Below are 23,628 nucleotides of genomic sequence, written 5' to 3'. Positions count from 1 at the left end.
GTGTAATTTCAGCTATTTCTGCTCGATTGTCGTCAGTTAAATTTATTTTTGTAATATAATTTTTGTTATATGTATATATACATATATGTATATATATATATACATGTATATAGTGTATATACATACATGAAAAATAAAAAAGAGAAAGATATTGCCGAATGGTGTCATGCATGCATGAACAAAAATTGATACAAGGGAGGCATAAAGCTACTAAACTCATGCATACATCTGATTTCTTTTGACAAAAGATTTGAAGTTATCAATTCTATTGTTGAATACATCTTTGGATAGGTACAAAATATAATCATCAGGCTGCAGTTATTTGGTACTTAGCAGTTGAAACATTGCATAAGGATTTGAACTATTTAGTATTTTGAATCCAACAATGTTACTAACGCAACCCAAAAAATGTACAAGTGCGTGTATTTTAGAAATATAATCAAATGTTAGGAGACATTATTTACTACTAACCTTTTGTCTCCTGTACTTTTAAATCTTTGACTATTGAACTGTACTATACAATTGAAACGCTGTGAGCTTAATACGCTGTCAACAGACAATCAATTGCTTGTTGTTTAACTGAATAACAAAAACTGTTGCATGCTAAGTGGATGGTTCAAGGCAGCAAGAACATGAAATATCAGCATACCAGAATGCACCCCATTGGGCAACAAAAAGGGTTCCATCAGCCCAGGCCAATCCCTTTCAAACATGCACCCCAGGTGTAACAGCAACCACAGAAGCAATAAGCTACTCTGGCAGCCCACAAACAAATCAGCAGCAAACAATTGCATAATCCGGAAAGCCAGTTCCATAATCTCTTTGTACCTTGGTTCTAAGTGAAAATTTGCACAAATGCCTGGTGTATAAAACAAGCACCAACCTGGGTCATTAAGCGTAGAGAAATGATGTGGAGCGCCAAGGCCATTTTTTTAATTCAGGTATTCGAATCCCTTGGCCTGAAAGGTAAGTCCATGTATTATAGCTGTTTACAATCAAAATCTGTCGTCTAAAGACCAGATAGATTAAGCAAGCCTTGTCAAGTTACTATAATCATGAGACCATGTCATTCATGAAATAGCTTTTTTACTGTTTATGACAGCCTGTAACACTTTGATCTTAAAATTTAGCCAAAAATTAAATTTTGTTGTCATAAAATTAAATACAGTATTATAATTAAATGTTATACATATTAAATAAAGCTGTGTTCAAAATAACCTGGCTTAAATTAACGAATGATTCTGTACTTCCGAACAAACAACTAAAAATCGTCTCATATATGTGAAAACTAAATACAAAGTAACATTGTCCTTTTTCATACCAAAGAGGCCCCTAATGGCCACCCCTAATGGCCACTCTCCTAGCACTATAATGAACTTTGACTATCAACCTTCATACAAAGCACTTCTAAGCTAACAACTGTCCCATTCTGTCACTGATTTCTATATCACAAATATTAGCCCATGTAGGAATCTAAAACTCTAGTCAGTCCTGCTATTGGTCAGATACATGAGCACAAGTACACGTGTTGTCAGTAATCTATCACTTTGGGTCGCTGTGCTGTGAGACACTTTGTTAGCTGACTGTCTTCTACACTCCACAGCAACAATGAGACAGGTGTTTGGCCAGACTTGTGGTTTGTAACTGCCATTTTGCATATGTCCCATAATTTGCACTTTGCTAAGCTCTCTATCACTGCATCTGATATGGAATCTAGTCTGATTCTAAAGCCTGGAAGGTGGGTTTCTATCAGCCCGTCTGTCCCAGTTACTAACTTAGGTAGCTGGCGCTATCACTTTGAGGGATGTCCCATTCAGGGGTTGCACATGCTTGAACATGCAGACGGCTTAGAGATGTTGGAGCTAGCAGACGTGCCACTCTGGAGTGTCTTGTTGACTCTAGTTGGAATTCTTACTTACATGTGAGTATTTTATGAGCCTCCTAGAGGTGATAGCCATTGTGAGATGATGGGTACGAGTTGCTTCTAGAAAATCTCTACCTAGAAGTTTTTTGAATTTAGCTTGACTTGGAATTTCAGAAATGTCACATTACATTCGTGACTAGCGGCTATAGGGTTATAGGTTAAGACCTAATCATGATTCTCCTGGCTTCTCTAAGCAGCTGTAGTTCCGTAACTTGTAGTAGACTGTGATTCAGGCTAACAGATCATTGAGGGTGCACATCTTTGCACATAGTAGATCTAAAGCCAAAAATAAACTTTCTCCCTGACGGAAAAAGATGAAAGGTTGGTGACCATCCCAATCTCCAATTTCTGTATAGCTATAAAGAAATCGGAGATTTGGGTGGTCATCAACGCTTTGTCTCTTTGCATCAGAACGGAGAGTTTAACCTGGTCTATATAGCTATTTCTATATAGCTATTTCAAACTATTTTCAGCCAAAGCCATTATTAACAACTAGTACCAAGGTGATCCAGTGCGGCGCCGTCAGAGATCATCATGTGTAATGATAATCTGCGCAATAATTCCTAAACTTGGAAAGATGGTGGAGCGACACATGCTGTAGTGTACTTGGCTGGGAAGTCAAATATTCGGGTTCAATTCTCGTGCTGTGGTATCCTTTTCCTTCTTTTTTTTAGCGTGGCTATCGACTGCCGCGGCTCTTATTATAGTAAGGGTTTATCTGCACATTTTAGGTGGAGTACCTGGAGTTTCAACACATGGTCAAAGCAAGGAATATCTGGTCCAAGGCCTTGGCCAATATTCGGGACCTTCCTTTCAGTGATTTTTGATGGGGTGAGTATAACACTCAAACAAGTATAGTAGCTCTATTGCAAAAGTACAGAATGAGTTGCTCCAAATTATTAGATTTCTCTTATTTTCTATGCTTCAATTAAATAGCTTGGATTTGGAAGTTCAATAGAATTTAGGAATTGTTTTACTGAGAGAAAATACAGGAAGTGTCAAAGTTAGTTGAAAATTAGTTGACATACCAAGTCTTATATCTGGTTAGCCACGCCCAGTTTTGAAATACAAACTTTCACCTTCCCTCAAATTAAAAACTTTTAAAAACTTCAAAAAAGATCTTTGCTAAAAATAAGTACATGTATTGCATTTACATGTAGGTGAAATAATACTACCGCTCAGCGTAGTAGTAACATAATGGTTACATGGAGCCAAGTAAAATACTAAATGTGATATATAAATATTATATATATTAATGCTTGTCATTCTTCTGCTTCAATTAAATAGCTTTGATTTGAGCATAGCCAGAGTTGTATTAGACCAAGTGAAATACCAAATATAAATGCAATTTATAGAAATCTTATATATAATTGTAAGCCATTTATAAATACATGTAATTGCTATTTAAGCTTCTAGTTTGATACACATGGACTATATTAAAAGATTCAAAAGAGAATAGTACAAGTTTCACAATTATCCTTAATAGCTTCTTATAAACCATAGTCTATACATGTTCATGTATAGACAACTACAAATTTTTTGGTTGAGTTTTGCGCCAAATAACAATAGCTGGCCAGTTACAACCAAAATATAATGTGATTATAGAGATGACCTGATGACTGGATTACTGGATTACTAGCATAAGATTTGTGTGAAGAAAATTATAAAATATGCTGTTCACCCTGTTTGTGACATTATTTTGCAGGATTTTTCAGTTCATGACAAGCGACTTGTGAAAAGATATGGAAAGATAGTTGGGTAAGTGAACCAATGATAAATGTGACAAATTCACAAATATAAAGCTTATTACCTGTAGAAAGTTTCACTTGATCATTAATAATTTTAAATAATGAAAATTATTTCATTATTTATGCCCAACTTACTGGCACAATTTTAATTTGAATTAGAAAGTCAAAGTTAAGTTAAATGTGAACAACATAGTTAATTTATTGGACAACTATAAAGATCAGCTGCATTTTGTAAAATGCAACTGATTTTTGAAAAGCAATTGCAATAAATTTATTATTAATTAAATTCTATTTTTTATAATTATAAATATTAATACATTAATATTTATATAATAAATAGTAATTTATTAATACTTATAAATATTTAAAAATATTTATAAATGCTTATTAATATTTATTATATATACAAATATTAATAAATTCATATATATATAATTAATATAATTATATTAGCATATGAATATTTATAATTATAATTCTATTATTAATGTTTTATGCACATCAGTTCTTCTGCACAGACAATCCTTACACATATCTAAGACATCACTAAGATAAGAAAAGTAGCTTTTAGCATTCAAAATTTGAGCATTTTATCATTTGCCATGAACCAGATAAAGAAACAAAATTAGGTCATTCAGATACTTTGTTTTAGATTTTAGACTCTACTATTTTAGATCGTTTCGCGGTTCAATGCCAACACTAGACGTTGCTGATCCAGAGTTTCTGCGCTTATCAATGATAAAGGAGTTTACGAGCATGCCTAACAGGCGAGACCTGCCACTTGGAAATATTATAGATAAATTTTTGGTATTTTTGACTGATGATCATTGGAGACACGTGCGAGCATTGCTATCACCCACTTTCACATCTGGAAAACTGAAGACAGTAAGTAAGAGTGATACCTGGAGACCTGGAGAACTCATGCTCTGTTTCTTTTGACTCTAATACAGAAATGACTAGATATAGATGATATGAAATATATATATATATATATATATATATATATATATATATATATATATATATATATATATATATATATATATGAAATGAATAAAACATTAATAAAAACTGAAAACTGGGAATGGTAAAGTGTCACTCACAACAAATTTTAAAAGGCTTTATCCAAAAAATATTGTTATTTTTCTATCATTTGCGATTGCTCTTGATGTTTGAGGTGATCGGACTGCCAGGATGTTTCAAGATTAAAATTGATAAAACTTGATCGCTGTTAAAATGCTCAAAAGCAAAAGACATACAAAGACTTCCCCAAAAATTATGTCAATAGTCATGCGCATTGTTTTAAGTGATAAATATACTGTCTCATTAGCATTGGGTACTCATATGTTTACATGGCATTTAGAGAAAAACAATGAGATAAATTCTAACCAACTTCTAACCAATTCATCTTTAATTCATTTTTGAAACATTTATAGCGATGTATCTGAGGCTGTATTTGAAGTTTTATTCCAACAATCATGAGCAAATACAAAATAAAATATATGTTAATAGAAATGCGTAACACTGTAATCTGAGCTTAATAGGTAATGTCATAACAAGAGGGACAAAATGAAGTGTGACTAATGACATAATCTTTTAATGTCTTTTTTTCAGAGCGTTTACCGACTGCGATCAAGTATTGATTGAACATTCTGGCAGTCAGATCAGCTAAAACAACAAACAAAATTTCCAATAATAGAAAAAATACCTATACTTTTTGATAAAACCCTTTAAAGTTTGATGGGAATGACCCTCTAATGTTATGTCCACCGTTGACTAAGTTGGTTGCTTTTACAGCAACTAATGAAACATTATTCTTTAACAAAACCTCAAAATAAAATGTAACTTTACAAAAATGTAGTAACTTATTAAAACTGATTAGCGAAATGCCTTTTTTCCTCGTTTGCTAGATAAATGGTAAACATGTAAGGCAAATATTTTTATGATATGAGAAATGTGAAAAATGGAATATCTAAACCTATCAATTTTCATAACAGCTTAAATCCAGATTCTAGTTATTTTAAACCTGATGCCTTCGTCTGGGAGACATAACTCTGACAGCATGCAATATGTTTAATGGCTCTCTTCTCATGTTGAAGCTGAAAACAAGGATTGACGATTGCGCTGAAAAGTTCTTGAAGCATACTCGAGATTTACAAGGGCAACCATTTGATGTCAAACAGTAAGTTGTTAATTACCTAACAATCACAGATTGATAATAAAATTATATTCTATCAATATACTAGTTGAATGTTTGGCGTTGCATGGTTAGTAAAAAAGGTTTTTACACAGAAAATTCATTTTTAGTCAACATATACGACATTTACAGTTTTAAATTTTAAATGAAGGTGTTTGTTTATTTCTGCGTGTGTTATATATACATATATTTTAGCAGTTGAAGATGTCTGGGAACATAATTTTTTTCTAGTACAGCCCCATGCATCATTAAAGATTGGCGTGTGTACGTGCGTGTGTGAGTGCGTGTTTGTTATATTTCATCAATTAGTAGAAATATAACGTTAGGCAAAAATGAGGATATAGCTACAATATTAATTAAATGAAAAACATAATAAATAAAAGCTTAATTCCTACATGTTAAGGTAAGATGAGGCCTACATACGCAGTAGCACTGCGTCTAGTCGAGGCACTGGGCCCACAGGAGCATATTTTGGCTGAGAAGTTGAAGTATTTGGCTCATTTCATCAAAGTTCGAATAGTAAATTTTGATTAATCGAGGCTTAACAAATGGCTCCTAATGTTTTCTTTAAAGCTATTAAATGCTAAAATTTTGTGTAAGTCTATTGGAAGACTGTTCCATTGTGATGGTACTCTGTATTCAATTGTTTTTCGACCAGAAGCAGTATAAAATATTGATAATAATAGATTGGTTTTCAAAAGTCTAGTGTTATAATATGAATCTTTTTTACCTTGTAATCACTTGAATAAAATTTAAAATGAGCCATCAAGAGAATTATATACTGGTAAAGTTTATCAACACAAGCAGCTGAACAGCTAGCGGACATACTAGATGAATGTCCGGCGTTGCCTGTGTAATAGAAGAGTCTTTGGACAGGAAATTGAATTTTATTTAACATATAACAACAGTTACCATTCTAAATTTTAAACTTCATATCATGAGAAAAGTGTTTTGTGCAGTTGAAACAAATTAAGAGAAAAACTAAAACAACTGTAAAGGTGTTTAAATGCAAATGTTAATTAATTAGCAAGGAATGGCTAAATATAGTCTGTTTTGCTACGATTATAATGAAAAACTATTTGGTATACAATAATATTATTTTAATTTGTTTTATTGTTTCAGCGAGAATATTGCATAGAGTGGTATAGAAACCCATAGTAATTATCTAATGCAAACACCCTTTGGGTAAAAATCATCAAAATTTTATATACTGTACAGTACATATTAAAAATTAGTAACAAAACAATATGTTAACCTTAGTAACTATAATTTCCTGCAGTCACTTTAGTGTATTCAGTGATTATGATCTGGAAGAAAATGTACCATTACAATTTACAACGTGCAGTACGTACCGTGGGAGTACTCACCTTTGAGACAGATATATAACATAAACATTGAATTTACCTTAAATGAATTTTGCTTACTAAACCCAAACTTAAAGCTAAGTTTTAGTATGTATTTTACTAAACTAAACTTCAACATTGTCGTAGGCTAAAATTTTATTATTTATCTGTTTTCGAATTCATTTTTACCATAACTTACAACAAAAAACTCTGAACTAAGAAAGCGAGCATAGTATATCTCTTTCAGGCGTTATAGGAGGGATTTCGGCGAATAGCACATTGGCGTTTGTGTTATTTCGTTGCAAAATCATTACACCGACTGCCAAACTTTAAATGTGAGAGAACTTTTTTGTTGATATTGTATGGCAGAAAAAAAATCAAAAAACATTTATCTGCGTACGGGGAGGATGGAAAAACATTGTGTTCCATATAGTAAGGCTAAAAAATCTTATAACAGGACATCGTAACCTGAGGGAGCACTGTACTAGTTAATTATTTAGCATGTGCAATCACGAAAAGAATATACAGTAAATGGTAAGAGCCATGGGAATGGTAAGAACAGTTTAACCTTGTGGTTAGGTGCGCATGTTTACAAACTTGAGATTGCAATCTTTGGGAGTTCAAATCCAGTACAAAGCGCATTCTTCAATCCTAGATTTTAATCCCTATAGCTGGACAGATTAATGACAAAAGACAAACTCTGAGATTTATAAATAAAGTTATAGACAGAAGAATGTTTTAGTGATATGTTCAATAGTAACATTTAAATTTCTGTCTGTCTGTTCATCATCTCCTTTCAAAGTTTTGGAAATAGACCTATATACCCATATACACTCTAGAGCTTTTGATGGAAGGTACTTGCATAAGTATACTTAGAAACCAAATAGTTTAAAATGATGTTACAAATCATATTATTCATTTTCTAATTCACAAGACTCAAAATTTAACAGACTTTGAATGCTATTGGTGTGTGTTTTATTGTATTATCACGAGAAGTCTTGTATCACGAAAAAACACAGCTAACAGTTACGTAAGAAGCACATAAAGGAACTGACTTAGTTAGCAAGCCCATAGCTATGGGTTATTAGACAATTATGCGATTATAGCACAGCTAAAAGAAAGCGTGACTGCACAGCTAATATGTAACACATCTCCCTCACTATTCTGAGTTTATGGTTAGTCATGACCTTGTTAGAATTTAGAACTGTCAAAGTAATCAGGTCGTTTTCTATTACGAGTAGGATATCTGGGACTTTGTACTGGCCTCTCATCAGGTACAGATTGGGCAGGTTGGATGTTAAGATCATTTGAAGCTGTGATGATATTGTCATTGGTCGATGTATCATTAACTTGAAGTCTAGCTTGTAGCTGATTGGCATGTCGTCTCCATACACCACGGTCTGTTCGCACAGCATACAGTATGTTACCCAGCTTGTTAATTATCGTTCCAGGTATTCACTTAGGTCCAGAGCTATAGTTCCTTGCATAAACCAAAGAGTCGACTTCATACCGTGATGATGTAGAAGATGCTTGACCTGGTGAAAGAGTTTTCTTGTTCTGAATTGGTTTTAGCAAGGTCAAAGTATTTCTCGGCTGTCGTCCATGTAGAACTTTACCAGGTGAATTCCAGTTTAAAGAGGGATGAGGCAAACATCTGTAAGTGGTTAAAAACAGTTGTAGGGCAGTCTTGATTTTCTACCCTCCTGCACAATTCTTCTCTACAGATTGCTTAAGAGTCTGGAAAAATCTCTCCGCTCCTCCATTCGATGCAGGATGGAATGCGGGTGATGTTATATGTTTAATGCCATGCATGGTGCAGAACTGGTCAAATTCACTTGACACGAATTGTGGGCCGTTATCCGTAACAATAGTCCGAGGAAGACCTTCATGTACAAAGATCTGTCGTAGCACGTCAATTGTGTCCTTAGAAGTAGTTTTTCCTACATCTGGCATAGCAATGTATGGATATCGGGAATGTGCATCTACACAAACCAACCACATTTGACCTTTAAAAGGTCCGGCATAATCCAAATGAATTCGTTCCCATTGTAGTTGGGTGGACGGCCAACTTTGGTAAGTCTTGGCTGGGTCATTAGCACAGATTCGGCAAGGTTCACAAGCTTTGATTAGCTGTTCTATGTCTGCATTGATTCTAGGCCACCATGCGTATCGACGAGCAAGCTGTTTTACTCTTTCTATACCAGTGTGATGTATGCAGCAAGTCTAACACTTTACTCTTCAGAGCCTGTGGAATGACAACTCTGGTAGTGTCATCACGTTGCAAAAGCACAGCCTCCCCATGAACAAAAAGAGACTCCCTCATATTCCAATATGGCCGCAAATGTTCATAGCTAGCTGTAAGCTTATTGGGCCAAAGGCCATTCAGTATCCACTCTTTCACTATCTGTAGTGATGTGTCTTTCATGGTTTCTGGTTTAACAGCCTCATCGTCAAGGGAACCATGATCGAGCTCCTCTTGTATAGCGTGTGAGACCTCAATGCTTTCCTTCTCTTCATCATGGTCAAACTTCGGGTCTGCCCCTATAGGTAACCTGGACAAGCCATCTGCATTGCCGTGCTGTGCTGTAGGTTTGTACCTGATGTCATACTGATAAGCCATCAGTGTGAGGGCCCATCTCTGCAGTCGCTGAGCTGTTAAAACAGGGATATTCTTTTCTGGTGAAAACATGGCAACCAGGGATTTATGATCAGTAATGAGCGTAAAACGTCTCCCATATAGATACTGTCTAAACTTAGTCACTCCATAGATGATAGAAAGCGCTTCTTTTTCTATCTGTGAGTAATTCTTTTGGTGCACGCTCAATGTCTTTGATGCATGTGCTAGTGGTCTCTCAGCTCCATTTTCCTCTTGTAGGAGTACTGCCCCAATTCCATAGTTAGATGCGTCTGTTGCTAGAACTAGCGGTTTACTCTGGTCAAAATGGGTAAGTTTGGTAGCCTTGATGACACTTTCTTTAAGAACATGGAAGGCCTGGTCACACTCGTCAGTCCAGTCAAACTCGACATTTTCACGAAGAAACTTGTAGAGGGGGGCTGCTTTGCTAGACAGGTCAGCAATGTATAAGCCATAGTAGTTGATCTTGCTCAAAAACGCCTGTAGCTGTTGTAAGTTCTGTGGTCGTGGAAGCTGTTCAATAGCCTCTATTGCAGAGGTTGAGAGAGTCTTGCCGTTCTTGTCTATTATGTGACCTAGGTATTCAACAGCATTCTTAAAGAACTCGCATTTCTCTCTCTGTATGCGGAGCCCGTACTCCTGTAGTCTAGCTAAGAGTTTGTCGAGATTAGACCAGTGCACACTCTCACTGCTACCAGTGGCAATCAGATCATCCAAGTATGCTGCAACTCCAGGTAAGTCAGCAATCATTGAGTCCATGCATCGCTGAAACTGTGCAGGGCTTGATGCCAATCCAAAGCACATCCTGTTGTAGCGAAACAAACCACATTGAGTGTTGATGACACACAACTTCTTTGCATTATCATCTAACTCTAGTTGCAAGTAGGCATCTGCCAGGTCTATCTTGGAAAAGTGTACCCCGCCTCTCAACTTCTCTAGCAACTCTTCAAGGCTTGGTAATGGGTGTTGATCAATTGATATTTGTTGGTTCAACATCTTGAAATCACCACATATACGCACTCTTCCATTTGGTTTGGAAACTGCTACTATTGGAGCAGCATAATCACTAAAGTCCACATGTTCCAGAACACCAGCTTTAACTAATCGATCTAGCTCTTCTTTTACAGCTTGGCGTCTAGAGAATGGCACTACACGAGGTTTAGAAAACCTTGGTGTGCTTCCTGGTTTCAAGCGTACTGGTACTTTTACCTTTTTACATCGGCCAAGACCTGCCTTAAAGACATCAGAGTACTTAGAGGAGAGTGCAGCGATTTTGTCCCTTGATCCAATAGGGTTACTTCCTGTGACAGTACAGGTAACATCACAACTACCCTGTGTCAATATAGCTAGTCCCTGCTGCGAGAGACCGAATTTGTCACTCCAATCTAGACCAAAAAGGTTTGAGCCTTGTGTTGTGTTTACAACAAGAAGTTTAAGATTTTGTTTTTCCACATCTCCTACCTTCACACTAACTGAACATTGTCCTTTAATCTGTAACTCACTCTGTCCATACGCCTTAAGATGGGTACTGACAGGTAAGAGGGGGGGGGGGGGTGATCCAAGACTTTGGTAGCCTTGCAAATCAACTATAGAGCAAGTAGCCCCTGTGTCCCATTGAAACATTGCATCATGACCATTGACAACAGTTTTGATCCAAACCTTTCTATTGACTTGTTGGAAAAGATTATCTGAAACTGCATGTACTGAATGATAAGGTTCACTTGCATCAGTGAGCACACTTAACACAGAGTTTTCAACTGTCCTAGCAGACTGTTCTGTCTGACTTTGTGCTGCTGTCTTAGCCATACAGACAGCCTCAATGTGACCTTTGACCTCACATTTCCTGCAGACAAATGCTCTGCAGGGACAATTTTTTCTGTCATGTTTAATGTAACAGCTAGGAAAAGACTTCAACATACCTGTGTTCTGTGCATTAGCTTGTTGCTTTCCATTGGTTTGTTGACCTCGGCGTGATCTTTGCTTGTACTGACCTGACATTTTGTTTACTGTGTCTTCAATAGCTGGAGAAGTTGTCTCTCCCTTGAGAATTTTATCAGTCTCCGTTGTCTTGATGAATGCTGCAGCCTTCTTAAGAACATCATTAAGAGAGGGATCAGCATCAAGTGGACACTGGCGACGTACATCAGCATGTGGCGTCTCTTTAATGATTATGTCACGAATTTGTTCATCAACATAACTAGTGCCACAGCCTGTGCTTTTGCACGTGAAAGCACAGTGCCGTGCGAGTCCACGAAGTTCTGCAGCCCAATCAACATAGGACTGACCAGTCTTCATCTTACATTGAGAAAATTCAAATCTTGCTGCCTGAACATGTATTGTATCTGCAAAGTGTTCATTAAGTTTTTCCGACAACTCAGTAAATGACTTGCTTGTAATATCCTCTGCGCCAAATAAGTTTGACAACAAGTCGTATGTCTCAGCTCCTACCCAAGATAGTAAGCATGTTCGTTTCTGACTGTCATCTACCACCCGATACACATTAAAGTGCTGATTGAAACGTTGAAGGTACTGGTTCCATTTTTCTTTACCCCTGTCGTACGCTTCAAACTTGGGTATGGGGACAGCTACTGGTATTGATGCAGCACTATCACTCTTGGTAGCTTTAAACAAGGAGATAAACTGCTTCTGTAGATCAGCGTTTTACTGCTTGAACTGTTGTTGCTGTTTCTGCATAGCATCGATCAAAGCTTCTATGTTAGGATCCATAGCAAGACAATAGAAAAATGCTGGCTGTGAGTCCACAATGTTCGTTCCTGACACCAGTTGTTGTATTGTATTATCACGAGAAGTCTTGTATCACAGAAAAACACAGCTAACAGGTAAGAAGCACATAAAGGAACTGACTTAGTTAGCAAGCCCATAGCTATGGGTTATTAGACAATTATGCGATTATAGCACAGCTAAAAGAAAGCGTGACTGCACAGCTAATATGTAACAGTATGCAATGATATATTTGCTAACCCATTTTTTTGTTCATATCTGTTTACAAATACAATCATAATTGAATGCTATTAGGTGTTTAAATAAATGCATTTTACTTCCAAACATTTGATTGGATTTGTTATAACTTAATTTATTATTTACAAATTTGGAGCAGAAAACAAAATAATATCTTTCAAGTTATATTCTAAACAAACACTATTTAAATATTATATTTACGATGCTATGTGATGAATAATATCAGCCTTAGATGGTTTTTACAAATAGATGAATAACCTGCAATAAGCTTTATTGCAGGTAGAAAAGTGTGAACTACAGCCACAAATAATTTGGCTGTGATATAATATAGTATAGGATAACCTGTATATATAATTCTCAAAGCCTGTCATCATTTGGTCTGTCCAACTAAGGCTATTAAAATCTAAGAATGAAAGATCCGATTTGTGCTGGATTTGATCTCAGAATTTCTTGTTTACCAGGCAATAACCTAACCAATTAAGCTGCGCAAGATGCAATGGATTCATTAAGCGATATGAGCCGTTGTCTCGATTAAAATACGCATAGCGCTCTGCGTTACGCACCACCACTAAAGCTTGCTCTCACAGCTCTTATTAGTAAGTTCAACAATATGGATAGTAGCTTACTAAAATTAATCATTGGCAATGTACCAGGCTAATGGCAAGTGGCAGGCAACTATATCACCTGCCACTGTTTATAAGCTGTGTTTAATACCAGTGCAATGCCAGGCATTCGGCTAGTATAATATAAAATAGAATAATATAACGTAGTATTATATGGTATAGTATTTAATAGAATAACATAATATAATCTTTATTATAATGAGAACTGTGTCTGTCTGTCTGTCTGTAGCCACTCTATGATTGTTAGGAAAAAGCATTGCCTCACTTAGGAATTGAGCTCACATACTCCGATACACTGACCAGTGCACTAACCACTACACCACTCAGCCACCTTGCAACTTAATGAATTAATTATGCACATAGTGATTACTCATTACGATCTCTCACGGTACACCAAACTGCCAAGTCTGCTAGTTTATTATAATAATTGTTTGAAATCTGTTTCCTTTCTGTATGCATTAATTCTGTATGACACGCATTTACTCTCGCTCCTTCTGCAGTTGGTGTGGCTGCTTCACAATGGACACGATAAGCAGCACAGCATTTGGTGTAGAGATGGACAGTTACAAGAACCCAAATCATCCAATGAGAGTTAATGCAAATAAACTGCTAGGAGTTTTTAAGACTGAAAAACTGATGAACAGGATTAAGACAAGAATCCGTGTGGCAGTGTTTTGTAGGTTCAAATTCATATTATTTGCATTATAAACGGTGTTGTATGGTCACACTGTGGAATGTAAACATTATTACGTAAAGAAAGTATTTAGCAGTTTGCACTATTATAATATATTATATATATTATAGTTTATAATATATATAATATTATATATATTATAAATTATATAATATATATTATTATAAAATATCTTCTATATTTTAGGCCTTGGTTTCCGTTATTCAATAAGTAAAAAATTCTCTACCAAATTGTTTTTACGGAAAACTGTCTTTTATAACATTGGTTGTTATTTTTTTGTTTATTGCTCAGTTTATGTTATGATAAAATTAGCAAAATTGATTCACCTAAATTAAGCTGATGCAACAATTTTTATCACAATAAATATTTCTATCAAATTTAGTGACACCCAAGAGTTTTCTTTAAATAAATGCCAATTAACTTTATCCAATGGATTTGCTTTTTGACAAGTATTTAAGAAGTTGGTTTATGCAAATAGACTCGATGTTATTTACAGTGCTTTGCCCATCATCAGTACAAAAGCTTCTAGCAGGCGGTAAAGATCAGCTGACATATTTCAAAGCGGTAACATCTAAGATCATCTCTGAGCGAGGTGAAGAAGATTCTAGAGAGAAAGACTTTGTACAGCTCTGTCTCTCTCAACTCATCGATGACCCTAAGATCTCTGATTCTGGTAGTAAAGTAGACAGATATGGTCAAGTCTGGTCCAGTAAAGGTAACTTAAAACTTTGCCACTCAGGTTTACAAGATATTTATTCAATATTACTAGTAACAGGTAGATAGATATTGTTAACTATATTATTGTATGTTGTATATACTGTTGTTCTTGAAAATGACCTCTTGCATACTTAGCCATTTAGTGGACTTCGAGAACCGGCTCGTATGCTTGAATCTCAAAGGTTTCTCGTATCTCAAGGAAGAGATTTGCTCGAAATTTTGCTCGTATTTTGATTTTTTCATATGTTGGAGCACTCGTATGTCGAGGTATGACTGTATCTGCATTGTTGTGAGCCCTTGACCTAAGTAACCAGCTCCTTAAAATAGTTCGACGCGACTCGTAATCAAGCATTTAATTTCCTGTTAATTAAAACCTCAACAGATGCAGTATTTAGAGTGCTACTGAGTGAGTTCCATGAAATATCTTTAACTTGTAACATTCTGAGATAGTTTATCGTTTGTAGGATTGACAAAGGAGGAAGTGGTAGCAAACGCCATCGTGTTCTTCATGGCTGGATTTGATACAACATCTTTAACTCTTCACTACATCTTCTACGAACTGGCCATGAACCCAGATGTACAAGAAAGGGTGGGTTTAACAGATCTGAATGATTAAAAAGTGGCACTTTTCAAAGTTGATATTAGCACATTTAAACCCAATATAACAGATAAATCTAACTGAAACCTTATAGAGAAATTGTGACAAACTTTAGCTGGCAATAGAAAATGTATTTGCAGAGGCTTGAAATAGATTTTAGAAGAAATAAAAGAAGTGCAGGATGATGATAAAAACTTGGTATTATTTTATTAGTGCATACTTAAAAACAAAATGTATTGCAATATATTATTGCACTTCATGATATTGTATTGCATTCTATTACTGCAGTACACCACACTATATTACAGCACACCACACTATATTACAGTACACTACACTATATTACAGTACACTACACTATATTACAGTACACTACACTATATTACAGTACACCACACTATATTACAGTACACCACACTATATTACAGTACACCACACTATATTACAGTACACCACACTATATTACAGTACACCACACTATATTACAGTACACCCCACTATATTACGGTACATTACACTATATTACACTACACCACACCATATTACCGTACACTACACTATGTTACAGTACACCACACTATATTACAGTACACCACACTATATTACAGTACACCAAAGTATATTACAGTACACCACACTATATTACACTACACCACACTATATTACAGCACATGTATCTTGCTTTTCATTCGATCATATTGTATTGAATCACATTTCATTGTATTGCAGCTCATGATATGAAATTGGATTACATTGAGTTAAATCCCATTACACAGAATTACATTGTTTTATTATTTAAATTACACCCGATTGCATCACATTTTATTACATTGACTTGTATCGCTATACTTCGAGTTACAATGCATTAAATCATATTACATCTCATTGCATCAAAATTCATTGAATTACATTATATTGTGCTATATTGCATTAAATTAAACTGTTAAAATTTACATACAAAGGTACATACAAGTATATGAGTTGCATAAACAACAGAAAGTATTATAAAGATTGTAGAATATTTTAGTAACAAGAAAAATTGCCTGTAGTTTAATGTTTTAATCTCTCAAGTAATCAACTAAACAGAGAAACAGGAAGTCTTATATACGCAAGCTGTTTAAGGCTAGAGGCAAACTCAACCATTTATTAGTCTCAGTACCAATGAAATCAAATAATGTTTGTTATGGTAGCCCGCACACCTTCTATTGAAATCATGGGCATATCCATCAGAGCAAAGGACCACCTTTTGCTTTACCTATTACAATAATGTACACAGATTATGGTAGCTAGCATATAACATTAGTACTATGTCTGTTCTTCTACTGTATGTGATGTATCTTTTACAGTTGTACACTGAGATACAGGAGAATGTGGAATCTACTGTGGCCACTTACGAAGAGTTGTCAAAGATGGAGTACCTCGATTGGGTTATCCAAGAAACTATGAGAATTTATCCAGCCGTTCAAAGGTTTGTCCTCGAACAACCACACAGCATAGCAGAATTTCAACTCTTGATGCAATTGGTTGTAAATAGAAATTGCTAATTTATAGTCAAAATGTTGAAGGAGAAAACAAGCGCCGTATTCTATGTTTACATGAATTTATGCTCTTCTACTGAGATTACAGGTTTTGTGGTTGCGATTGTGATATGGTAGCTTACAGAGGATCCAAATATATTCAATTAGAGTTATTGTGTTTATTATAAAAATGTAGCTTGCTATGTAGATTTTGGTATCTTTTTTAATTAGTACATTTTGAAGTTTGATGATTAGTGTATAAAAATTATTTAAAAACTATTTATGAAGAACAATGACAAAATGCATTCAAATATAATTATATATATATATATATTTGAATGCATTTTGTGATTTTATCATTGTTATTATAGTCAATAATCATTTTTATAAAAACATGTTAAACACATGGTGTAAAAAATTGTATTAAAAGCAAGAGAAAGCATTCATTTTTTCGGTTATCAAACATAGAAAAAACTATAATACTTACCTTTCCCTCTAAATGTATTTTATGGGTTAGTTAATTCTTAAGATTCCGCATTAGTAGATTTTTATTCAGTGTTTTAAGACAACTCTGCATGTGTCATGATCTTCCATAACCTTGACTTGCTGGTAGCCATTTTGACAAACTTACTTCAAGCAGTCATATTTAGCACATGGCAAGTTTTACACTGCATGCCCTTCGTAGAGTTGACCGAAGTGTAGACAATGCTACTACAGTAGATGGAATTCACCTACCTGCTGGCTCTATGGTCTCTGCTATGGTCCATTACATCCACCATGATCCTGACATTTGGCCTAACCCGTCGCGCTTCGACCCCGAAAGGCAAGCTGGTTACCCATCGAACGAATTGTGCATTTTTCAGCAATACTGAATGATTCTAGGGAACTTACACTAAACTTACCTAGCTATAAAACCGACATTTTGAAAAAACAATCTGTTTTAATAGATTGCCTATTCTAATACATATCTCATTGCTATCTCTAGATTCTCTCCGGCTAATAAGGAAGGTAGACACCAGTACGCTTGGATTCCATTTGGTATTGGAAACCGGCAGTGCATTGGGATGAGACTTGCTTTGTTGGAACTGAAAGTGGCTATTGTGAAGATAGTAAGCAACTTTGTGTTGGAGCCTTGTGCTGAGACACCGGTGAGCAGTAACATTTGATCTATATTTCTCAAAATTGGTCGTATGTGTATTCGTGCATTCGTCGGTTTGATTGTCCAGCAATAGCCATTATTTTAGCATTGCGACCACACGTTACGAAGCCGCAGTTAAGAAACATTTTGGGACCATGTATATGCAGCACCATGCTTCTTCGTCTTTATTTTGTTAAGGTTAATTTGCTTAGCCCCACAGGCCCGTATTCCCTGGGGCGGCTGGCCGGCTGAGCCGCCCCAACTTTTTGGCGGCTAAGTACAGGCAAGCTCGGATAACTCACCCTCGGATAAAATGTAAAATTTTATCACAAACACTTGATTAACCCGAACCGATTGGTTCGGTCCGTTCCCACGCAATGATAAATTGCTTTAGATAACTCGACCTCAACACCATTATCTCGAACTGTTATTTGCCCAACGGCTACGAGAACGGTTTTTATTACTTTATTCCAAGCCATAGAGATATACGTCAACTTCTTGGGCGTCATTGTTATCATCGATGGCAAAATATTCTTGTTAACGATTTTTATGTAAAGGTGTGCAAAACACAGGTGTCCTTTAGTGGGGATATTGCTGAAGCCGAGACCAGGCCGTAGTCTACACACACAAAAAACAACAAAGGTCCACGTAGTTATGAGCAAAAACAAAAGTATCTACCAAAATATCTCACCAATCCGATGAGCAGCACACACAAAAATTAAACAAGTCGACAGAGCCACCCATCATGTCAAAATATTCCAAGTTTCAAATCATGTCTTGCACAACTCATCTTATGGTTTGTCAAAACTTGTCCCAAAGTCCCTATTACTTTGAGATTGTCCAATATCTGTTTTAGAAATGGTCGCCGCTAGCCTAGCATCCTGATTCAACATCTTAGTAACTATCGGGGCATTGCTGAGTGCTCCCGATCTTTTTGAGTCTTTCTTAAGCATGCAAGAACCAATCAAAATCGGGTTAACACTATTGTAAACAAAACTTAAGAGGGACTCAAAAGGAGCACTCAGCAATGCCCCGATAGTTACTAAGATGTTGAATCAGGACATTAGGCTAGGCTAGCAGCGACCATTTCTAAAACAGATATTGGACAGTCTCAAATTAATAGGGACTTTGGGACAAGATTTGACAAACCATAAGATGAGTTGTGCAAGACATGACTTGAAACTTGGAATATTTTGACATGATGGGTGGCTCTGTCGATTGGTTTAGTTTTTGTGTGTGCTGCTCATCGGATTGGTGAGATATTTGGGTAGATACTTTTGTTTTTGCTCATAACTACGTGGACCTTTGTTGTCTTTTTTGTGTGTGTAGACTACGGCCCGGTCCTGGCTCCGGCAATATCTCTGCTAAAGGACACCTGTGGTGCAAAAGGTAAAGTTTTAACACACATCCGCTTAGCAATGGCCCAGCGAAAGCCTAAGAAACCTTCGCATGAACTTAGAATAAAATCGGCAAAATTGATCTTTGATAAAACGCTCAAAAGAAAAAGATGTCTTTTTTCTCAGCGTTTCAATTGCAGTCAAGTTTAGCCTATTTTAATCTGAAAACGTCGTGGCAGTCAGATCACCTAAAACAAACAAATCTTAAATAATAGAAAAATTGTTTACACATGTACTTTCCGATAAAAATTTTTAAAACTTTACATGAGATGCCCGGTTGAGGCCCTACATCAAAGAAACCTGTTGGGAGGCTTACACCGCCCCCTCCAAACCCCCAGATTCTCATAACTAGTCGCCTAACATTAGCCGCCCCAACTTGCAACCAGGGAATACAGGTCTGTAGTGCCACGATATCGACAATAATTTATCTACGAACTTAAAATTTGGCGATTTGTGCGCTGATTATATGCGTTATTAAGAAATATCAGTTGCTCGCCATGGCGAGTTTAGCGTTATCCGTTACGGTAAAACGGTTTCGCAAACATTAAAACGTTTAATGATAAAATTTCAGCTAAATGACATATTTATTGATGCATTGTGCGCACGGGTTATTATGCCACTATAAAACACAATGCTTTCCGCCAAACCGTATCAAGAAACATTCTTCTCAAAATAAATAATTGGTGACTGCTGCAGCGCTTTTTATTTGGTCATAACGATTTTAAGTTCGCATTTTGTATTAGTTGTATCATTACCAAATAATCTGTTTTGTAGTTTACATACTTGCTATTTATTTCACACCTAAATTTAGTTCTCTCCTTGTATATTCTAGCTGCTCAGAATAATGTTTTCCAGCCAGACTATGTTTCCTTGATTCTCATTTGGTACCTTGTGTTCCACATTTATTTGTTATAAGCAAAATCTTTTTTTTAATTTATTTACAGCTTGGACGTTATTTCTTTTAGTTCTATTTCAAACATCTTTGTTCATATGAATATTTTTCAATTTATTATTTAACGTTTATTTTAATAGTGATATACATGTAGTATATTAACAAGCGCAATTTTCTTTTCTCAACAGACGAATATTGCGTTGTTACGCATGTGTTTCATGAAAGTTCCTATAAGTGCTCGCTCTGTGTATTGACTTACACATCTTTCCATTTAAACCTTTCACCATTTTACTGCAAACATTTGTAAAGTTACTTTAAGATTGTCCGTTAGATTGTCTGTAAGATTTACTGGACTATCGTGTAAGATTAGAAGTATCAGTTATTCCTCACTCTCTTATATTTACATTTATATATACAGATTTACATTCTCTTATCACATTTATAAACTTGTTATAATTTTTGAAGTTTATAATATGTTTTTAAAGTTTGCTTCGTTATTGTTATGATTTCAATTTGCATTTTTTAAACATAATTTGAATATTGTGTTTTAAGTTTAAACATTATTCATTTTTCTATTACATTTTACAACAAATACCTCACTTTCTTATATTTGCATTTATATATCAACACTAGCTGTACTAACCAGCGTTGTTTGCGTATTAAAAAAGTCTTTGGTCAGAAAATTGATTTGTATTTAACATATAACAACATTTGCTGTTCTAATGTTTAAACTTCATACCATGAAGAAGATGTTTCGTGAAGGTCAAATCAATTAAAAAGAATAAAACGACTATAAAAAGGTTTAGATGTAAATGTGAAATAATTAGCAAGTAATAGCTAAATTAAGTCGGTTTTGTTACGATTACAATAAAAGATGATTCGGTAATGATACAATTAATACGAACTGAGAAAACAAAATAAATATATTGACTATGTTGAATTAATAATAACAATTCTTGCATAACAGTGTGTGTGTATACAAAAGGTAACTGTCCCATCAGAAGCTATCCATCAAAACTTTTCTCATGGTATGCAGTTTGAAAGTTAGAATGGCAAATGTTATATGTTAAATACAAATCAATTTTATGATCAAAGACTTTTTTATTACCCGGGGAGCACAGCTAGTCTATGTATATTTCTCAAAGTTTGTCTGTGTATGTCAAGCTATAGCTATTAAAACGAAGGATCCGTATCCCGTATCGCAGACGATTTGATCTCAGACCTTCCGGTCTCTGCCAGTCCTATGCTTTACCAATTAAAGCACATGAGGTTGTTGGATTCATTAGAGGATACATGTTGCTATGTGGGTGCAAATACGCTAACACTCTCCGTTACGGCGCAACATAATTTTATGCGTGCTCAACCGTCAGAGCAAGTAGTTAGCTCTTATTAGTAAGCTTACTCAAATTCGTCATTGGCAATGTGGCAGGCTTATAGCAAGTGGCAGGCAACTACATTACTTTTCATTGTTTATAAGTTGATTTTTAATACCTGTGCAACGCCGGGCATTCCGCTAATCTATATATAAAACTGACTAAGAGTTTGTTTGCTTGTCGTAGGTCAAGTTTATAGCAATTAGATAAAATACACACACTTTAACTACTAAAAGGGCGCTTGAACCACTCGAAGAAAAATACGAGCCCAGACTTCTCTAAAAACAGTGCTTGCAGTTCGATGATGCGATGTCCGATCATGTGCACTGATCATAAGCACAGTAATTTCAAGCTGTTGGTGCATGGTTTATTGATAGTGTGTTTGGTTTAAAATTCATGCATCTGAATGTAGGGGTTTGATTTTCCTGTGTTGGAATCTTTTTTCTTAACAACCAGACTGCGGGATGGACACAGCACTTATTATAGTAAAGATCTAGGCTAGCTTAAATCACTCAGCCATTGGATAAAGGAACTTAGCCAATTGCAACTAAATTACCTGCCACTGCTTATAAGTTGTTTTAAATCTTAAACGAATGTGTAGCACAAGTAAGAAATATTTTTCAACAATCTATTTTATCTATGCCTTGAGCTTTCAAATATTTGGATTGCACTTTGGCTGGACACGCAAAAATAAACAAACATTTTCATATAAAAGTTCAAATAGTAAATGTTGTCGATTAAAAAGTTTGTAATATTAATACAGCCAGATCTGTATGATTACATGCTGCTCACTCTAATATACATGTACATCTATTCCTAGTTGTTGAATATTTAAAAACAGCTCTTTCATACTGAAATTTGTGAACTTACTGCTACTCACATTATACCTTTTAGGCTAAGCCACTGGAATATGCTAAAAACCTTCGACAAATCCCTGCCAAGCCTGTACGATTAGTCGCTACCCTGCGCAAGACATTTGCAGATTGATGAAAACAGGGCATTGGCTCCGCAGTGTCTACTGCCATCATTGAACTATTTATTAACAGCCACACATACATCCCCATTGCCTACTGATTAAATTGATTGGGAATATTGGAAACTATAATTCCTCAATTTATTTACTCTGTGTATTTATACTGATTAAAAATAAAGCTTGACAATCCTTGTTTGATTTCACCTTTTTTCACTGGCCAATGCTAAATAACATGGACGCATAACAGTACTTGAAATATAATATTTTATACGCGTACAATGTTCTAGATATAGGACAAGCAAGATGTTAACCTCTAATGTGCTCAGTGATTTTAGTTTGTCTGGAGTAGTTACATGTATGTAGATGAGTATATGGGATAGCATGAACTTGCAGTGCTGCCATGAACTTTCTGAACCATGAGACATTCCTATTTAAGCTTGAACCAATCATACAAGCATGCAAAAGAATTTACCTGAGTAAGCTATGAATAACTAGAAAGATTTTGAAAGGTGTAGAAATTAGATAAAATTTAGCAAACACACTCATGCAAGCTCCGCTTAACATTTTCGTCTGTTTTCCATACAAAGTAATATAACAGGTAGGACTATATAATTGCTTCACTAACAAGTTGGCCTGCAATACTTTTTTAGCAAACAGTAGTGAAACTGAAACTCTAGGAAATTAAAACACCAAACTTGAGCTGTTTTGTAATGAATACTTCACTCGCCGAAGTCATCAACTTGTACAGAAACTCGAAGGTTACAAGCAAGTGTTGCTAACACTGTATGCCCAACATGTATATACAGCGGGAATCATAATTATGGGACGAGGTACTTTTTCATCCTTTGTCAGTTACGGCATAAACTATTTTTTATCTAAG

General features: G+C 35.4%; 1 protein-coding gene across 1 annotated transcript; it reads left to right on the top strand.

Annotated features, from left to right (window-relative positions):
- Positions 1–1,833: 1,833 nt before the first annotated feature.
- On the top strand, positions 1,834–22,946 carry LOC137390264 (cytochrome P450 3A9-like). The gene is made up of 12 exons (XM_068076599.1): positions 1,834–1,921; positions 2,656–2,755; positions 3,630–3,682; positions 4,347–4,557; positions 5,772–5,854; positions 13,950–14,125; positions 14,640–14,858; positions 15,325–15,449; positions 16,805–16,926; positions 17,661–17,798; positions 17,961–18,123; positions 22,670–22,946. Exons 1-12 carry the CDS (start codon positions 1,854–1,856, stop codon positions 22,760–22,762), a joined length of 1,551 nt encoding a protein of 516 aa, XP_067932700.1. The 5' UTR covers positions 1,834–1,853; the 3' UTR covers positions 22,763–22,946.
- Positions 22,947–23,628: the final 682 nt, after the last annotated feature.

This window comes from Watersipora subatra, chromosome 3 (assembly GCF_963576615.1).
Source record: "Watersipora subatra chromosome 3, tzWatSuba1.1, whole genome shotgun sequence".
Taxonomy (NCBI): domain Eukaryota; kingdom Metazoa; phylum Bryozoa; class Gymnolaemata; order Cheilostomatida; family Watersiporidae; genus Watersipora; species Watersipora subatra.
This window is presented reverse-complemented; position numbering and strand designations above follow the sequence as displayed.